General features: G+C 36.4%; 1 protein-coding gene across 6 annotated transcripts; it reads right to left on the bottom strand.

Annotated features, from left to right (window-relative positions):
* Window positions 1-4,242: 4,242 nt before the first annotated feature.
* LOC109212003 (putative pentatricopeptide repeat-containing protein At1g12700, mitochondrial) lies at window positions 4,243-15,652 on the bottom strand. 6 transcript variants are annotated; one of them, XM_019375611.1, is made up of 5 exons: window positions 12,413-15,652; window positions 8,504-8,578; window positions 8,311-8,430; window positions 8,046-8,198; window positions 4,243-4,702 (listed from the first exon to the last, which is right to left on the bottom strand). In XM_019375611.1, the coding sequence occupies exon 1, from the start codon at window positions 14,332-14,334 to the stop codon at window positions 12,517-12,519; it is 1,818 nt and encodes a 605-aa protein (XP_019231156.1). In that variant the 5' UTR covers window positions 14,335-15,652; the 3' UTR covers window positions 4,243-4,702; window positions 8,046-8,198; window positions 8,311-8,430; window positions 8,504-8,578; window positions 12,413-12,516. The 6 variants fall into 6 exon arrangements, with proteins under 6 accessions (XP_019231156.1, XP_019231158.1, XP_019231157.1 ...); XM_019375613.1 differs by having other exon boundaries at window positions 8,311-8,578; window positions 12,413-14,015; window positions 14,295-15,651; XM_019375612.1 differs by having other exon boundaries at window positions 8,046-8,149; window positions 8,311-8,578.
* Between the last annotated feature and the right edge of the window lie 4,350 nt (window positions 15,653-20,002).

Consider the following 20,002-nt stretch of genomic DNA (forward strand, 5'->3'; position numbering starts at 1 on the left):
GAATACACAATTCGAAAGTTTTTAAGAATCTTAGGCTTGAATTCGATGTGATTTGATGGTTTTAGCATTGTTTGATGTGTTTTGAGGATGAGAACAAGTTTGAATGAGGTGTTAGGATGTATGGGTGTTTTTGGTTGAGGTCCCGGGGGCCTCGGGGTGAATTCGGGTGGTTAAACGAGAGTTTTGAGGTGTATTGCAGGTCAGATTTTGCTGTCATCTGGTGTTCCCGCTTCTGCGGAAATGGACCGCAGAAGCGGTACCGCAGAAGCGGGTATGTGGTCACAGAAGCGATCGTTGGCCGGCTGGGGAAATTCCACAAAAGCGGAAGGTGGCTCGCACCAGCGGGTCCGCATAAGCGGACACTGTACCGCAGAAGCGGACTTGAGGGAACCGCAGAAGCGGTGGTTGAATCGCATAAGCGAATAGGCAGTTTTTAAGTGAAAACCGCTTAAGCGGATTTTCGGCCGCAGAACCGCAGAAGCGAAATTCGTTGGTAACAGAAGGGTTTTAAATGTTAAATTTCATCCGCGAGCAAGGGGTAGTTTTCACCATTTTTAAGCGACTTGGAGAGCTTTGGGCGAGGATTTTCGAGGGTTTTGACTGAGAATCAATTGGAGGTAAGTCTCTTGGCCTAATTACTCGAGTTTATGGTACATTTATCATAGAAATCAATAGAATTTCATCAAAAACGGATCAAGCTAGGGCTTGGAAAGCTGTGATGTAAAAATAGAATTTGGAGGGTCAAACGAGCTCCGATTTTGGTAAATCTTATATGTACGGACTCGTGGCGAGACGAGGAATCCAGTGATGTAAATTTCGTAATTTTTCGAGAAGTGGGCCCGGGGCTCGGGTTTTGCCAACTTCGTGAATTTTAGTGTTTTTCGAGTCTTTTCGACTGGGTTATGTTTCTTTAGCCTATTGTAACGTATTCGTTGTGGTTTTAATCAGATTCGGCGTGCGAAGAGGTTGATTCGAAAGGCAAAGGCATAGCGAGCTAGACTTGTGGCCGGTTTGAGGTGAGTAATAGATCTTGATGATGACCTGAGGGTTTGAAACCCCGGTATATCACATTATGACGCTATATTGAGGCGAGACACGCACTCTAACGAGTGCCGGGTCGATTGTGACTGGGGATTGTGACCCAGTCCGTTCCGATTGATGTTCGTACTGTGTTCTTGACTAGAAATTGTTTGGTAATCATCCTACTTGGATTTTATGAATATGTTGGGGCTTTGTGCCTATCATTTGCATCCTTCAGGGATCCTTATCACTGTTTCCATGATACTTAGAATATTTCATAATATCAGTCCTGAGTTAGACACTGTTTGAAATGTTTAGTAAATAAATGAAGACTTAAACACATAGCTCTATAACTCCTAATAATTGAAACTAAAAGATGAACACTTTGACTGTGCCCGAGTGACTTGCATGCATATATATATATATATATATATATATATGTATATCTGGACTGCGTGTGAATCGGGCTGCACGCCGTAGCGAATGTTACGATGATATTGCGCTTGGGCTGTAGGAGCCCCTCCGGAGTCTGAACCCCCACAGTGAGCGCGGGTACCCAAATGGATCGGGCTGTGCGCCGCAGCGGTCATGTGCATTGCATTGCATCCATGCATTTTATGTCTGTTGGCCTTAATTGTCATTGCTTGCTGTTGTTTTTATCGTTTAACGTACCGAATTACTGATTATAGCTTTATATTGTAATATTTCGGGATTTCTTACTTTCAGCCATTATATATATTTATTACTCACTGAGTTGGAAGTACTCACTTTACTCCCTGCACCATGTGTGCAGATTCAGGTGCTCCGGAGACTTAGTGGAGCTGTTTGCTGTCTTCTTGAATTTCAGTTTAGGAGTTGTTGAGGTAGCTGCCTGACGTCCGCAGGACCCGACTTCTCCCCTTTATTGCATTTGTCTTTTCCTATCCTAGACTTTCTTTATTACTATGAATATATTACTCTGTTACATTTAGAGGCTCTAGACTCGTGACTCCAGATCTATTGGGGAATGTTGGGATATTCGTTATTATTTTTCCATACTATTTTATTAGTTTCGGATTGGAACCTTGATATTTTCTATTTTAATCGTATTATTTGTTAGCGGATTGCGTATCTGGGTTGAGAGTATTTAGATTGGTCGGGCTTGCCTAGCATTAGTGTTGGGCGCCATCACGACCGGGATTGGGGTCGTGACAGTTTACTATTAATCAAGGGGACAACATGGGGAAAGAGGAGGTGCGTAATAAATTTAGAGCCTATAGGTAAAAATAATAAATCGTTTAAAGATGGGCAAAAACAGGTAAATAATTTGTCTTTTGTAGGCATATAGTGTAGTCTCCCCAATATTAATAGGTTTTTGATTCAGATAAATAATATCTTATTCCTCCTCACTATATGAAATAAAAAATAAAAAATAAATTTATCTCAAACCAAAGAAGTATAGCATTAAGTATAACCAGAACAACCAATAAAAAATACGAAACACATTATAATTCTACTGTAGTGGCTATAATAAAAAGTAATCAACTCAAAATCCCCATATTTATTAGGTATGAAATTTTTTATTGAAATAATGGGGCAAGATATACTCAAATCACATGAAAATATTTATTATTATGTAAACAAGTAATTTGAGTGACAACGATATATAAGAAGATAATCACTTTGGTTTTAAGGATTATCGATCGAACTTGAGATGCGTATAAGTTTAGTATGAAAAGTTTGACCCTTATTACTCGTACTTTTTCTTTAAATTCGGGTGTAATGAAAGATCGAATATGTACATTATGTTGACTAGTTTATTGAAAAGGAAGAAAAAAAACATATCAAACAATGATAACAAACTAAGTTTGAATATATTACATCTTTAATTTTCAGTGGCATCTCTTCTTTTGAACCTCCTATCAGGGTCCGGGTTCCCTTTGACGGCATTGTGAGCGTTGTGTTTGTAGTGGTCCTGCTTGTGAAGAGGATACTCTTTGATGAAATGTCCCACTTGGGACTAAGTGTTTAAGTTCGTGACCAAGAATACTTGCCTGGGATAAAGCTAAATAGAATTATTGGTTTGCTTAAGATGAGCTTCTCATTCACATTAGTGAGTTCTGGGGAGGGTAGTGTGTATGCAAACCTTACCCTTACGTGAGGGAGTAGAGAAGCCTCATTCACATATCTGTGTGTTATTAAAATAGGAAGTAGTTAAGACCAATTCACAGTTACTGGGGCTTACTTCGTGCCATTAACTTCTATGTTAGATTTATTTTCTTTCATTGTCGTTGTAGTCAATCTTTGATAGAAACTTCCTTCTGGTAGTGGACAACTGATGTAGTTGTCATAAGTACCTACCGCAACTAAATTTTGTCTCTGCAATTTGTGTTCTTTGTTACCACCATTCAGTGACACAATGATACAAGAACCACACCCCAAGAGCTAGCTATTTAGGTGGGAGAGCCCCAAGCTATAAAAATCCCACATCAACACATTGCAATACTGATTTGGGACTCAAGTCCCATACTTTGTAATAGGCCATAACAAACCACCACACTCCACATTTGTCATCCCGACGGCTGTGCGCTGGACTTTTATAGCCCCGGGCGAACATTGCAATACCGGTGTCACCATCTATGGCACAGTGGGTACGGAGGGCGGTGAGTGGCTCCAATACCATTGATACAACCCATGGAGAATCTAATACCATTGATATAACCCAAGGAGAACCAGACCCCAGAAGCTAGCTATTAAGGTGGGAGAGCCTAAGACTATATAAATCCCACATTGCAATACCAATGTGGGGCTCAAGCCACATACCTTGCAATGGACCATAACACACAAAATAGACTTAGGGATGCTAAAGTTACATAAGGCCAAGTCCACGGAGAAAGAGATGGGGTTGATGTAGCACTATGAACCACTCATGGCTTCATTTTTTCGTATTTCTTCTTACAACATTATATCAGTAGAACTTGGATTATGAAGTAATGCAGTCTTGAAATATGCATCGTATTCCCACCGAAGTAATTTGAGATAATAGCAGATGAAAATGGTTAAATCTGCATATAGCATGTGGCATGAATAGATAGGAGGAAAACTTAAAAGTTAGAAAAGCATATATAATTGTTCTTTCGGGGACATTCGATAAAAACAAAAGCATATGTATAATGTAATTGCGGTTGAAACATCACATTAGTAAAAGCAGGCAAAGGTAAAGAAATTTTCTTCACAAAAACCTCAGCATGTAACAACAAAACTTTAATTCCAGTAAGAACTTTGAAATTTAATTCATTTACATAGGAAAAAAATATAATAAATTAAATATATAAGTACAGAAGAATAACATTGCAATGAACTTCGCTACGGCATGAGGAGACCCTGCAAAGTAGCATTAGTTACTCTTGTTTGGCGTGTCCTTGAAATTTTTCGAATCGACTCTTCACCAACAATGTTGAATCCTTTCTCAGTATAGGTTCAAAATAATTCTATCCGATCCATGAATCTTGTGATAAGATAACACGAACAAAATAATATATCAGATACAATCCTATCCGATTCTTTGGCCGAGGGTCTATCGGAAACAGTCTCTCTACCCTCCCCAGATCGCACTTGTGGGATTTCACTGGGTTGTTGTTGTTGTTGTTGTTGTTGTTATACAATCCTATTTCTTGTTCAGGCAAGACGATTGGTTAATCACCTGGTTTGGGAGCATTGGTCATATCTTTCATTGTTCTTTCAGATGAATGTAGATGAACTTATCTGATGTAAATGTAAACATAAAGAAGGAAGCTTTATTCGTGTGTAAATTAATTAATGCAGGTTTCAGTTCACTGGGTTCCCTTGCGGAGATGATATCTCAATACCACAAGCTGCCATCGTTTCAGTAACTTCTCTCAACCAGAGCAACGTTAGAAATTATAGGCATTCTTCTTACTTTGTTTTTTTAATTGGGTTCTTAAGTAATTAAGAAGGGTGTAAAAGCTGCTACTGTTTCATCAAATACTCTAAGGCAACGTTAGAAATTTTAGGTGTATTTTATGGTTTTATTAAATGAAAATAGGGTATTTAATTATGTAATTATGAAGGGCATTTTAGTAATTTAACTTTTAAGTTTGAGGTTCTTGTATAGGTCGAAATCTGATCAAAAGAATTTCACTTAGGGAAGAACGACCAGGAGTCAACCAAGCCGAAGTCACGTACAAGAAGCAACACATCGGCGAATGATTCAGCTACGGTCGAGGTCAAACACTCAGTTCGACCCGAACGGATAGCTCAACACTTAGACATTTCAGAGGAATATTCTACGGGATATTCCAAGAACTTAGGTACTCCGGTCAAAGACCGCTGGGTAAGAAAAGTATTTGGTATAAATATCATGAGAGAGAGTAATGTGGGGGAGAGGGGGGGGGGGGGTAAATTTCATCCCTATGAAGGAGAAGATGCTCCATCCTCCCAAGCTCTTCGGAAAAAGGGGGATAAATCTCAGGATCTTGGCATCTATCTGTAGATTAACTTTATCAAATGTGTGGAGGTCTGTCTAGTTCAAGAATGGTGATTCTTCTCCTTTATGTATTCGTCGCTATCATTTAATATTATTGAAGCCATCTTCCTTTTCCTACATTATGGAATCAAATCGCGACTATAATCAACTTTTACGTTCAACTATGCTTGTTTATCCTTGTTTTCCATCTCAGATCTAGAATAAATTTTCTCTGACTAGGATTTACCCCATATCTTCTTATTTAATTGATTTAATAAAAAAGCTTGAAATTTTTTGGTCAAACAGTTCTCACTTTTAATATAGTACTAACTTCTCGTTGCACGTGTATGCTCGATCATGGAGTAAACAGTTAGTAAAATAAAATCGATAAAACTAAAACAGACATTTTGAGTAAATAATTATACATGAAGAACAAAATTAAAAATAAAATAAAAAATCTCTGATCAATGTGAAGCTCAACGCAACAAAGTAGTGTTCGAACTATAACAATTCTTCTGATATATCAAATATTTAGCTTGATCACTATTTCCTTGTTTTGGAATATTTCAACAAAAAATTTAAATGTGAATGTGAGCAATTGTAGCCTCCCAAATACAACAACAACAACAACCCAGTATAATCCCACCAGTGAGGTCTGGAAAGGGTAGAATATACACAGACCTTACCCATACGTTCAAGAATGCAAAGAGGCTATTTCTGGTAGACCCTCTGTTCGAAAAAGATAAAAGAAGGACAACTGTAGCCTCCCAAATCCGAATCTAAAAGTCTCGGTGGACAAGCACATTAGCTTATAATGAAAAGAACCTACCTGATCATAAAATTTTCAATTTTCACTTGAAGATGCATTTTGGATTTTTCGAAAATTTTAAAAACTCCAAAAAGCTATTTTTCAAAATTTTCACTCAGATTACTCACAAAACTTAAAAAATAACCCAAAATTATATTTATGTCCAAATACAACTCTAATTTTCAAATACCATTTTCACTTGAAATTTTTTTTTTTACTTTTTTTTTGGGAATTTTACAATTCTTATGTCCAAACGCCCACAAAGGAAAACGATTTAATAGTTAATTTTCACTCATCACATGCTTGACATTCTCCAATGTTTAACCTATAGCTTCCTAAGAATATTTCCTATCTTGGAGCGCATAGAGGTATTCAACGTATTCGTCTTCTCTGCGACTTAATTTTGCTGCGCTAACTTTTACATCTCACTTGGACCATAGAAAAAGAAAAAGAAGTAACTCTAACCTCATAGAAGTAATTCTGGCTGTGAGATCCCTAAGTGTAACATATGTATCTCTTCCACTTAGAAAAACTATCAACCTTTAATGGATGAACTGAAGAAGCCTGAACCAAGTCATGCCATATAAATATGGCTGAATATTGTATCACATTGACTTCAGAAATTAAGGTTCCAACTAGGGGTGGCAAAATGAAAAAAAGAAAAACAGTTAACCACCCATATTATCCACTAGAAAATGGGTTGGATAATGAACTTTTTAATGGGTCAAATATGGATAATAACCATATTATCCATTTAGAAAATGGATAATCAATGGGTAACCAACGAATAACCAATGGTTCTAATTTTTTTATTTGTGAAGCCTCAAATAGGGGGTTCCTCAAGTTAGGGAGACTAAGAATTCTACCAAAAGTGATCATATGCAAGAAGTCACGGATAATCACCCATATTATCCGCCGGTTAACCCGTTTTTTATCCGTATTAAATATAGGTCGGGTCGAATAATTTATCCGTTTTTTCATTATCCGTTTTCGACCCGAACCATATCCGACCCGACCCGCCCGTTTGCCACTCCTAGTTCCAACTAACAATCTTACGTCCATACCAGTGATTTTAAAATATTCACTAGGATGCTCGAAAAGCGAATAAAAACTATATGGCTACAACAACAACTCAGTGGAATCCCACAAGTGGGTCTGGGGAGGGTAATGTGTACGCAAACCTTAATCCTAAACCGGAGGAGTAGGGAGGCTGTTTCCGATAGACCCTCCACTCAAGAAGATGAAAAGAGACAATGGAAATAAATATTACATCATGGCTAATGACACAAATAGTGGCATTGTCAAATGCAAAAATGAAGAGGTCAAACACAGGAATCTTTTACAAATTATAAACTCTGAAGAAGACATCTTAGAGTTTCTTCCCCCGGTACCCCTTCAAATTTTTATCTTTCATCTTCAATGTACCAGTGTTATCTCCATGGTATTTCTCAGTTCTCATCTCCAATTCCAAATGAAATCCAAGTGAGACTCTAAAGTCTACTGTTATCTTTTTCATAAATTAATGGGTATTATTTTTTCATAATTAGCACAGAGTACCAGACATAAAATTTGTTACTTTCCTTCTACTTTCATGTAAAGAAAAAAACAATTTATTTCTTCCTCTACTAAGCAGTCAAATCTTTCACGAAACTCAAGCAAATCGCACTGGTCTCATTACAACAAAGAATTACAGAACAAAGAAATCAAAAGAATGATAGCAAAGCTTAATTACTGAAAATACCAAGACCTTACCCTCGTCTCATTATCCGTTTCTTCCGCAGTCTCTGCATCCTCACCATGTATTCCATCATAGAGTCCTCAACATCAGAAGCCAAAAACAGATTGAAGTTTACTTTCTGTCAGTGGGCCAAGTAAGTCCGTTGACAAAAGGTTGTCTCTATCTAACTATCATCATCAAATTACATATATTACGAAATTACAGTTTTTAATACAGGATAAACCACATCGTATTAAACAGCATGAAGTATAACATAATTTTGAAAAATAAAAAACGCACCTCTCGTTGGCTGGTACATATAATGTTAGGATGAATTTATGCCACGATATGGAACTCATCTCTTTCACTTCCTTTCATGTTACTGAATCTCTTGGTAGTGTCTTACCAACAGATATTACCCTGAAAGCATGCCAAGAAACCGGTTCTATGGTGGGCTGGTGAACACAATGATGAAATTTAAATTAAATCTCACATGATCGTGCACTCTTCAAGCCTTCCATCTTGAGCCCATAACATGACGTCTCAATGTTCAACTATATTCCGGTCCCTGCAAACATATTTAGAGGCTTCCTAATCAAAATTTAGAACAAATGTTGACAGTATAAAAGTAGTAATAAGCGATAATAGAAGAACAAAATAAGTGAATAAGTGAATGAGAGAATTCCCTTTGGAGGTATAACTACAGAATGTGGAACTTTGTGAAGGAGCATACCTCTTCGTAACAATAAGTAAGCGTCTTTTCGTTTAAATACCCTTCCATAAGCGTTTTTTTTAATTAGGGTACTTAATTTAAATAGGTTAATAATTAAAAGGGATATTTTGGCAATTTACTTTTAACTTAAGGCCTTCCCACTTTTAATATAGTATAGATAGATAGATATAGATAACAAAAGTTTATCCATTATAAACTAGAGACCAGTAAATGCTTTTCATTAAGAGGGAATCTCTGTGATCCAAATAAAAGCAGATAGGAGGTAATCTCGAGACTTATTTCAACAAGGAAATAAGAGAACAGCCATCCATGTAACTCACATTATTCAAGGTATTTCTATTTCACTTGGAAGTTTATTTCTCTCTTTTATACGACTTTTACTGCCCAATACCCCCTTATTGTTGCCAAAAAGAAAAGGATGGAAGGAAGCCCTCAGGGCTTTCGTCTAGGGGTCAGAGCACAGCATATGAGGTGTGGGTTAGGTGCACATCACACTGATTCGGACCCTGCCGCATATAAAAGCCTGGTATTTAAGTGGAGAAGAATAAATAGATGGACCCCTTATACACCAAATTTCAAATTGTGGGCATAGGTTTTCGGGGATTCCTCGATTATCAAAAGAAAGAAAGAAAGAAAAAAAAAAGGGATGGAAGGAACAGATAACTAAAGAGTTCCCTTACATATTTCAGGAATAAGGTGAAATAGCTCATGGAGTTTTTTCTTCTGATGGATGACAGACATAAGGTGGAAGACAGGTTTACTTCGGACGGGTGACAAACACAAGGTGAAATCACAAATTCTTCATGCAGTAATCCTGCATGCCTATTCTCAAATATAAATAAAAGCAGAAAAGCAAGAATCTTAAGCGAAAAAGGAAACAGCATGCCCTTAAATGATAAACCATAATCTTATCCATGATGTTAATACCATGTTTTTGAAGTAACTCGAACTAACAATTTTAGGATGTGATTCAAAATGTCAATGAAGGTGTTATGACCTTGACAATTCTATCCATCAACAACATAATTTCTTCAAGAATCTTCCTGGAGGAGAAATGGGCTAGATTTGGCTGTGCTATGATGTCAGTTATAAAGATGTCTTCCTTATACGCTTATTATGCTCAACAGTAAAATGCAAGAAATGCATGAATATCCGAGAGGAATCCAGCTCCTAATAAAGCATGTCATGACTTTTTTCAATACTCACAAGAGATAAGAACTTATACTATCTACCACTTATAGAATGAATAAATAGACAGTCTAATGAGTAAAGGAAATGAAACATTTCTGTCTGTCTCTGTGTCTATTGACCTGCTATAGTCACTGCCATTTTAGGAAGAACACGTTAACTATTGTATTTTTCTTTTTCTTTTTTTGATAAGGCAAGAAAAACTTTTATTTCATTGACAGGTACCGAGCAGGTAAGTATTGTATTTTTCCGCACAACAAAACAAAAAGATCTCAATAAAAAACCTAAATTAGCTGCCAAAGATAAACAGGAAAAGTGCAATTTTAAGAGGAATATGTACAACAGTACAAGGCAATGAATTACGGCCATACAGTTTGATTCAAATTTCAAAGGATACTTAAGATGCTGTATAGCAGAATAAACCTTAATGAAGAGCTATTTCATTTTGTTGATGAAGAAAACAAGAAGAGTAAGTGGTCATAAATTTGTCATTTGAAAAAATCACTAAATTCATTCAATATTTTCCATGACATACAAGCACTAAATTCTTTGGCTCCTTTATAACACCTCCTTCAACCTAGGAAAGATTGATTCACCCCGATTAACCGAACATAACTTCTTCCACAACCTCAACTGATTCACTTTTATCAACATGATATTACTTTAAAGTTGCAACCCGTATATGCAGACTAAGCGCCATAATTTCCCTCATCTGTTGTACCTATGGCTGCTTTTTCAGTGTGTGTTCCTTTGCTAGAGGAGGCATTGAAATGAATTGATTTCAGTTTTTAGTATAGAGGGATATCCGCAGTACGTGTGCAGGTATATTTTATTTGTTGGGTAATTTGAAGGCATTCAACTTTACCTAGTAAAAATAGGCATATGTCTCTTCCTATTATTTTTGAATGTCTAACAAACGGTTTATGCATATAATAGTATAATTCTATGATAAATACTATACTCACATGACATGTTATTAAACTTGTGTAACCATTTCCACTGGGTGAGTCTCTCGTATAGAAAAGAAAAGCGTGAATCTTGGTTCTGGTAGCTAGTGTTATCGAGAAGTGTCAAAGGCAACAAATTTATCACTGAATTCCATTTTATCACTGAATTTTCTTGTTATGGTTCCTTGTCCACTCATAAAATGTCATCATTAGAAAAGCTCGGATAACACACGTCCCAGCTATGGAGGCTGTAGGTGAGTTTGTGAATCAATACATTCCCTGGATAAACTCTGGTATTATGTATGAAGAACAGATGCAAGTTCCAAAAAAAAAAGGTATTCTAGAACTACTCCACTCAATGATGTTTCATATGATTGCTTTTTCGACAAGCTCTTGCCATAAAGATGACATATGTTGCATACAGATATGAAAAACTTGACGTGCTTTTTGAGCCATTTTTCATCTGTTAGAGAGGCCCACTCTAATGCATTAAGAAAATATGTTCACAGTGGCCAGAATAGAAAGACTCGTTCATAAGAGAACTATTGATGCCTTGTGTCCCCTTATAACTTAGGATTAATGGTGATAAAGGTGATAGTTCCATATCCCTTGTTTAACTAAATGATTGGTTTAGCAACAAAGAGTGTGGCCCAGTGGTCAATGAAGTGGGAGGAGAGTCATGAGGTCTCAGGTTCAAATTTCAGTAGAGGCAACAAACACTAGGTGACTTCTTCCTATCTGCCCAAGCATTGGTGGGCGGAGTTACTCGGTAACTATGTTGGTGGGAGGTACCTACTGGAATTACTCAAGGTGTGCACAAGCTGGCCCAAACATCGCCTTCATAAAAAATGATTGGTCTGCCTATTAGTTTCGGACATGATTTCCATGTGTTAGATCATGCTCCTTATGCTATCTTGTGCTTCAAATATGACGCTAAGTATGTCAAAAGAACTAGACCCAGCAAATGTGATTTGAATGGCTAGGAAAAGATAAAAAGAAAGCCACTCTGTGCCACCAACTACAGTTTCAAATCCAGTAATGGTGAGTGCTTTCTAAATGTGGAAAGATCACCGGTGACCGGCCTGACAAGAAGTCAGACACTTACAGATGATCATTAGTCAAACTACTATATCACTTCAAAAGACAGCATATTAATTCCAAAAGTGGCGGGGGTATCAAAGTTTTAAAGGTGACATCTCCAAAATCAAAGAACCCCCTGGCATATACCTATGTCACCTTTTCGCGAAGGAAAAGACCATCAAGTAAGCATCCAGCCACAACCAATTTAACAATAAATATTCAGTTAAATCATGAAATCTGAATAAATTCGACATCACAATGAAATGAAGATGTATAAAATACCTACATACTATTGAATATGAGTGACCGGATGTATCCTAAAAGGGCAGCCTGGTGCATTGAGCTCCCGCTATATGCGGGATCTGTTCTTATGTTAAAAAAACATTCATGCAGAAAGATATACTTTACAGATAAAGAGAGACCTCCAATGTATGAATTTTAAGAAGTCACGTACCTCCATCTTTGACAGCTAAGTAATCTTCGAGTACTATCATCATTTGGTTTTCCCAATGGCAGCCAAGATTTCCAATAGTTCAATAACGAGAGGAAAAAAGAAGTTCATTTCTCATTTCTTGGATGAAACTCTGGTATCATATTAACCAAAAAAGGACCTTCCCCTATTAACAAAAGTAGTTCTATTAGCAGTGACATTGTGGCTTTACCAGCTGGGAAACCCCTTCCAACAATTTCCTTCAAAAGAGCAATCGCTTCATTAGCTGTATTACTCTTGAGAAGTCCATGCACAATAAGATTGGAAGTGGCATTCTCAGGGAAAGAACCATTGTCCTCCATTTTTCTTAGCAACTCTTTGGCTTCATCTACTAAACTTTCAATACAAAGTCCATTTACTGTTACATTGTATGTTATAGCATCAGGGTGCAACCCTATGGAATAAAGCTTATCAAAAATTGAACGAGCTTTATCAAGCTTCTGAATTTTAAAAAATCCACCGTTGCCTGTATTATAGATCAAAATATTAGTATCTTCTTTTTGTTTATCCCACCTATGAAAGAGGGACATCGCTTTTTCAACATGTCCATTCTTTAAATAACCATGAAGCATTACACCACAAGTGTAAATGTCGGGACTATGGCCTGCATTTTGCATCTCAGAAAAGAAACTTTCTGCACACTCAACTCTACCAACTTCAAATAGACCTTGCAAGATAGTACAATATGTAACAATATCAGATTTTAACCCCTTTTGCGAGATTTCACAATATAAATGCATAGCCTCGTCTAATTTCTTTTGCTTGCAATATCCATTGATTAATATGTTGTAACTAAAGATGTCAGGCTTGATGTCAGAAGCAACCATAGAGTCAAAAACTCTCCTTGCTACATCTATTTCAGCACGCAAACAATACCCTTCCATTATCGCATTGTAGGTAATTGCATCTGGCCTCTGACCTCTTTGGATCATTAGCTGTAACACTTGTACAGCATCTTCAACCATCCCTTTCTTGCAGAATGCATCTACCAACATGCTAAATGTGTGCACGTTTGGAAAAATATGAAGAAACATCATCTCATCCAAAAGAAGCCTAACCTTTTCCCACTGATCCAACTTACACAAACCATCAACCAATGAACTATATGTAAGTACGTTGGGAGTAATGCCTTTCCGTTTCATTTCATTGAAAAGGTTGAAAGCAGCACCTACCATCTTGTCTTTGCAAAGCGCATCTACGACAATGCTATACACAACAGTGTTAGGTTTGGGATCCCCTTGTTCCATTATCCTCAGCAAACTAAGAGCTGTTTGAGTATGTCCTTTTTTACAAAGACCATTCATGACGGTACCATACATAACTTCATCAAGCTCACAAATTTTCTCAGTGACCAGCTTTTGAAACAACCACATGGCATCTTGAATCTTATTTTGTTCAAAAAGCCCCCTCGTAAGAGTGCTGAAAGTAACCACGTTACACTGAACACCACTCTTGAAGAAAATACCCAGAACTGAAAACCCATGTTCAGCACGATCCAACAAGCAAAAACAATTAATCACAATAGTCAAGATATAATCATCAAAGGATATCCCCAGTTTCCTCATCTCTGTAAAATATGAAACAACGGCAGAGTAATGTTTCATATTAATCATCACCCTAAACAATTTTGCAAACTCTATAACCGAAGGAATAGGTTGTGTTCGGACCATTTGATGAAAAACGCAAACAGCATCGTTTAAATTATTTACATGTCTCAACTCCCTAAAAACAGCAACTTTACGCTTTCTAGAAATCGACGGCTTTTCTTGAAATGAAAAATGTAAAGCAGAACAAGAATGAAACATAGTTGCACGGCGGCCAAGTGATAAAGCAAACAATAAATTACCTCTGTTACAGAGAGGTTTTATCCATGAATGAGAGAGCATGGTGGCTGCTCTGTTTGTTCCTCATTGTCTACGTTTCTTGCATCCTTCCGAGTTTTGTGCTCAATTGCTCAATGGACTGTTGAATCGGGTAATTAAGATTCGGGCTAATTTTGGATGATACCCGATTGACACGGCCAATTGGGTAATTGGGGGTGGAAACGACACCAGGTAGCCATTTTTAAATATTCTATTTAAAATATATCAACAATTTCTGAAAACGACGCCCTAGAGTTTAAACCTCAAAATTAAAACTTCAGGACATTGTATCATAAAGTTCGAAAATTGTATTTTGAAGTTCGAATCTTATGTCCTGAATTTTAAATTAGTAGTTTAGTAATTCAGGACACTTAGTCCTGAATTTCAAATTAGTAGCTCAAAAATTCATGACACTAAGTCGTGAATTTTTAAATTCAAGATACTTAGTCCTGAAGTTTGGGTGAATTGGCTAATTTTTAAATACATTATAAATTGTGAATATATTTTAAAAAGCGGACTTATAAATAGTTATTGCTACACTTCGCCCTAATTGGAGGGGGCTTTTGGGCCGCCATTCGAAGTTATATTCGTATTAGGAACAATACATAATTACCCCCCTAGAATTGTCTCCCCTTTACACTTTGCAGAACTATGTAATTTCTTTTTTATTACTATTTATTTTATTTTATTTTAGCTTTTCTTATTGGTTTCCTTTTCTTTCTTTTACTTTCTACTTTTCCTCTTTCTTATTCTTTTTTCCATTTTCTCTTTCTTCTCGATGTCCCATCTCACTTTCCCACGCAATTTTCTCTATTCTTCTTTTCTCCATTGTAGATAGATGTCTTTGAAATTGAACGGAATTAGGGAGAAAAAAGAGTATGAAATGGGTTATAGATTGAGGAATTGAGCTCCTTCTCCCTTTGATATGGGTATGCGCGGGTTAGTTTTTATCACTTTATTCCTCCTACTTTTTCGTTGGAAGAGAGAACGAAATGTGAGACACAAATTAAAGCCACTGATTAATTTGTCAGGTCGAAAAAAAATCGGTGAAATCATTTGTCTTTTTTCTGATTTTATTTCTAGTTCTAAAGAGGGGTATTTTGGCAAATAGATGGAAGAGGAATGGAAAAAAATTATTTGGAGAATTATGGAGATAAAATAAAGGTCAAAACAACAATCGATCTTTTAGCCAAAGCTCGGCGGAAATTGATTTTCTTTATTAATCCTTTTCTTTTGGGGGTATTGAACCCACAATACTCGAGTTCGAAAATTAAAAATCAATTGATGAATTACATTTGAAAGTATTTGGTAAAGGTTTGGCTATGGGGAGTTGAGGTGAGGCGCTAATAGGAATAAAGGAGAAGAAAAGAAATAAGAAAAATAAAAGAAGGGATAGAATAAAAGAATTAAAAAAAATGAAAATGAAAAATGAAAAAAATATGATATTTTTGGTGCTTTCACGAGCAGTCAAACCAGAAATATGCCACATTAGCTCAAAAGGTGATATTAATTACGGTTTGAACAAATATAAGGGGTAACAGGACCCCCGTAAAATGTAATGGGCATCTCGTAAAGGAAGACAACTCCGGGGGTTTATGTATTATCCTTTCGTATTATATAAAAGTTTGCAAAATTTACCCACTAGGACCTAAAGTAGTTCATCTATTCAATATAACTTCAGAAATCAAATTGTTAATTTTTTAATTTTTCAAGTGCAACTTCAGAAAATTTGAGTCTTAAGTAATTACTCCCTCTGTTTCAATTTATGTGAATATGTTTGACTGGGCACGGAATTTAAGAAAAAATAAAGACTTTTTGAATTTGTGGTCATAAACAATTCAAAAAGGGGTCCAGAGTATTTGTGTGGTTATAAAAGCTTCTCATTAAGGGCAGAATTGGAAGTTTAAGCTAAATTATTTCCAAATTTAAAAAGAGGTCATTCTTTTTTGAACGGACCAAAAAGAAAATAGGTTCACATAAATTGGAACGGAAGTAGTATATCTCTTTAATGCAATTTCAGAAATCAAATCGTAAGTTCTTTATCTTTGAAATGCAACCTAAGAAAAAACGAATCTTAAGCAGTTATATCTTTTCAATTCAACTTCAAAGATCAAATTTTAAATTCTTCTGAAATGCAACTTTAGAAAATTCGAACCTTAAGTAGTACCAACCACCACCGCAACCAACATGGCCAGAACCACCACTAGAAGTTCAGATCGAACCACCAAAGAAAATGGAAGATGGGGAAAGCTCGATATTAGAGGATTTAACAGCAGAGGAAGCATATGCCAAAGGGTGAACATAACGTATGGAGAAACAGAGGAATGAGACGGCGGCACAGGCGGTGGTAGACGAAGGACATTTACGGCGGAACTCTGCCGGATGGTTGTTTTCTTGCTTTGGAAATGCAAATGGTATTGAGTTCAGAATTGTTTGCAGATCAAGTAATGATAACAACAAGAATAATCATGGAAATAGTAGTAGGATTTCTAATACTAGCAACAGATCAGCTTGAGTACAACCTTATTTTAGTACATGTAAAGTGTTACACACTAAATTAAAAGTTGTTTAAACTCGAGCAGTCTCCGCCATAATGGGCTAATTTTACTTATAATCTTTTTGGTAATGAATTTGTTATTTTTTCCTAATTACTCCTCTAGTTTCTATAAAGTGACCACTCGGTATAACTACATCCTTTTATTACGAGATTTTAAACTTATTTACACGGTTTTGTCTAGGTTTTTATATTTACAGAAAGTAACTAAAGTTATTTTTTTTTTTTTACAAAATGTATATAAAGTCGGTCAAATTCTATAATTTATCTACAACTTATATACACATTTTTTTTGTACATAAACCGGTCAAAAACTATAATTTATATACAATTATGTTAGTTGTAGATATTTTGTTTACTGTTTCTATACTCGACATATCAAATATATATAATTTGTTTATGTCTTCCTTTTCGAGTTTCAATATGAAATTTTAACCAAAACCACTTTGAATCTTCACCAAATTATCTCAAAATTGAGATATAAACTCCAAAAGATATTCCCAATCGTTTGCAACAACACCCAATTCAAACAAAAAATAATTTTACAAATTTTGATTTTCGAATTCAAAGCTTCTAAGCTTTCTAATGGATTAACATAGTTTCTCATTCAATATACTCGCTTATGATTAATACTATTTTGTTTATTGATTCCAAAAATTTAAAAGAAATTAACGATCTTCCCTCGTTCAAAAGTGATAACTTGTTCATTTTTAGCATAGTAAAAAAAAATATAATAGAATTGTTTGATGTCAAATCTCTTTGTTCTCGTAAAAGTATGGCTGAAGTTGAGGAGAAAAAGGTCAAACATCTTCTGTTAATTTATAATTTTAGTTTTGGGGTGGAAGAGGGAAAGAAAGTATGAAAGATTAGAGTCCAATGTATTATTTTGTATAAAATTAGTAATTATATGGACTTATAATTAAGTTAAAACCCCAATAGTGAGGGTAAATAAGTTTAAAAATTGGTATAGATAAGTAAAAATATATCTCACGCTAAAACTTAAATGCAACAACTACGGAGTATTAGTTATTTATGTACGATTGATAAATATTTTTATAATGATGTTCATGGATGAATCAAAATATTACAAAGATTTTTATTTTAGATTTAAACCACATCTGTTCGTTGTGTTTTTTAGGGTTGTCTAACGGGAGGGTACTGGGTCTTTAAGGGTTAAGGGTACGGGTTAGGGGGGTTCCTTAAGGGTACTTTTCTTAAGGGTATGGGTTAAGGGTATTTTTTTTGGTACCCTACCAGTGCCCCTACCTGTCCTAAGGGTGTGGTACTTAAGGGTGTGGTACCGGTACTTGTTTGACCAAAAAATATATATCTTGGTTCAACTAATTAAATTTATATGAATGAGAGTTAATCTTAGCTAACAATAATATCCCAAAGATGAAGTTCTCAGAAGTGCAATAAATACTACGTAGATATGTTTTAATAGCAGCGGTGGTACACAACTAATATTGAATAAGTCAAAAGAAATATTGCAGCATTAAATATTGATGAGTAGCAATAAATGGCACTTAAGTAAATAGAATGAATGAGTCACCCAAGAAAGGATAGAATCGGTGACTATCCCTTCTGACAATGATGAATGATGGACGATCCTTTGAATATTCGAGTTATTCTCGAATCTAGTGGAAAAGTGTAGACAAGAACCTTAGTGAAAAGATTGTGTTTATATGCTTTCAATAAGATCTTATTCTCTCCTTTAAAGTCAAAGTATATTTTACAAATGAATATCACATGTCCTCTATCAATGTGTCTCTTTCTATTTATAGGGAACATGTTCCTAAAAATCCTAACAGTACAAGTGCAGAGAATATCCACTAAAATATACTCTTTTGTGTCCTATCGTGAAACTAGCCGTTATAACTCTGTCAAGGGTGCTCGACCTCGGCCTCGACGACAACTCCTCGACTTCAGTCTTTGCTGACTTTTCGACCACGGCCTTCGCTGATAATTAAATTAATTCAACATGTGGCTCCCATGAATGTTTTACTAATAACATTTCGACTAAAAATGTATTTTGACACATACAATTAGTCCCTTCGCTTATCGAGGTCGTTGAGCAGACAATGTCGTTTATGATACAATTCTATAGAGTTGGCTGAGGCCGTGGTCGTGGATACAGGGCTATGTGACCTTCCGAGGTCCGCATATTTAGAATTTTTTGAATTTTCGGGGAAGTCTGTTGGAGCCATATGGTCCAAGAGAAAAAGTGACGTCATCACATCATGCGTCATAATGATGCTGTTTCCCGATGCGTTGCATCATTTAGCTGTGACCCTTGATTGGCTCTGTCGTTTCGATCTTCGTGCTTATCATGACCCGCCATTTTGATTTTGGTGCCTCTCAAACTTATAAATAGGGGAAGGTTTATTGATTTTGAAACTTTTTCCAAACTCTTTCTTCTCTTTAAGCAATAGCTTCTCCTTCATCTTATTTGCAAAATCCTTTCAACTCTCTGTTTCAGCAACTTACATTGTTCCTCATTCCCTCTTGCTTGTTATTCTCATTCCCTACATTGAATCATGTCTAACTTACCTTCTGAGGCTAGAGAGCGGAGTCGTGTTGCTTCATTGGCAGTGGTATTCCCATCCCATGGGGAGAGCGTTTCTGCCACCGTTGAGGATGCATCCTTCCTGTCGGTGGAGGAGATACTCCCACGCAACTCTGATTCCAGGTCCGATTTTACCAAGTCACCAGAGGCCACTCCTGGATCTTTTCGGTCAGCGATGTTGCTTAAGGAATTATCGGAGCTTAAGGCTAAATTCGGCCTTCCCAACCATATCAAGTTGATCCAAGCCGAGGGGGATACGGTACAAGTCCACTATCCTGGGTATTGCGCCCTCTACGCCTACCCCTTCCAAGTCGGCTACTATTTTCCCTACCTTCTGCTGGGGGAAGAGTTCTGTCATCACTACGACATTTCTCCTGCTCAGATCGTGCCATACGTTTATAAAGCTATAAATATGCTCACTAAGTTTGCTGAGCTGTCCGGGGTCGAGCTGACACTACAACACTTAATCTCTTCACTCCTAGATTTTATAGGGGAACAATGTTGAACCTTCGCCATTGAGGGGGCAAATGCTTGGTGGTCAAGATGGATGACAAGGCCAGTCGTTAATTTTG

This window comes from Nicotiana attenuata, unplaced genomic scaffold (genome assembly GCF_001879085.1).
Source record: "Nicotiana attenuata strain UT unplaced genomic scaffold, NIATTr2, whole genome shotgun sequence".
Lineage (NCBI taxonomy): Eukaryota > Viridiplantae > Streptophyta > Magnoliopsida > Solanales > Solanaceae > Nicotiana > Nicotiana attenuata.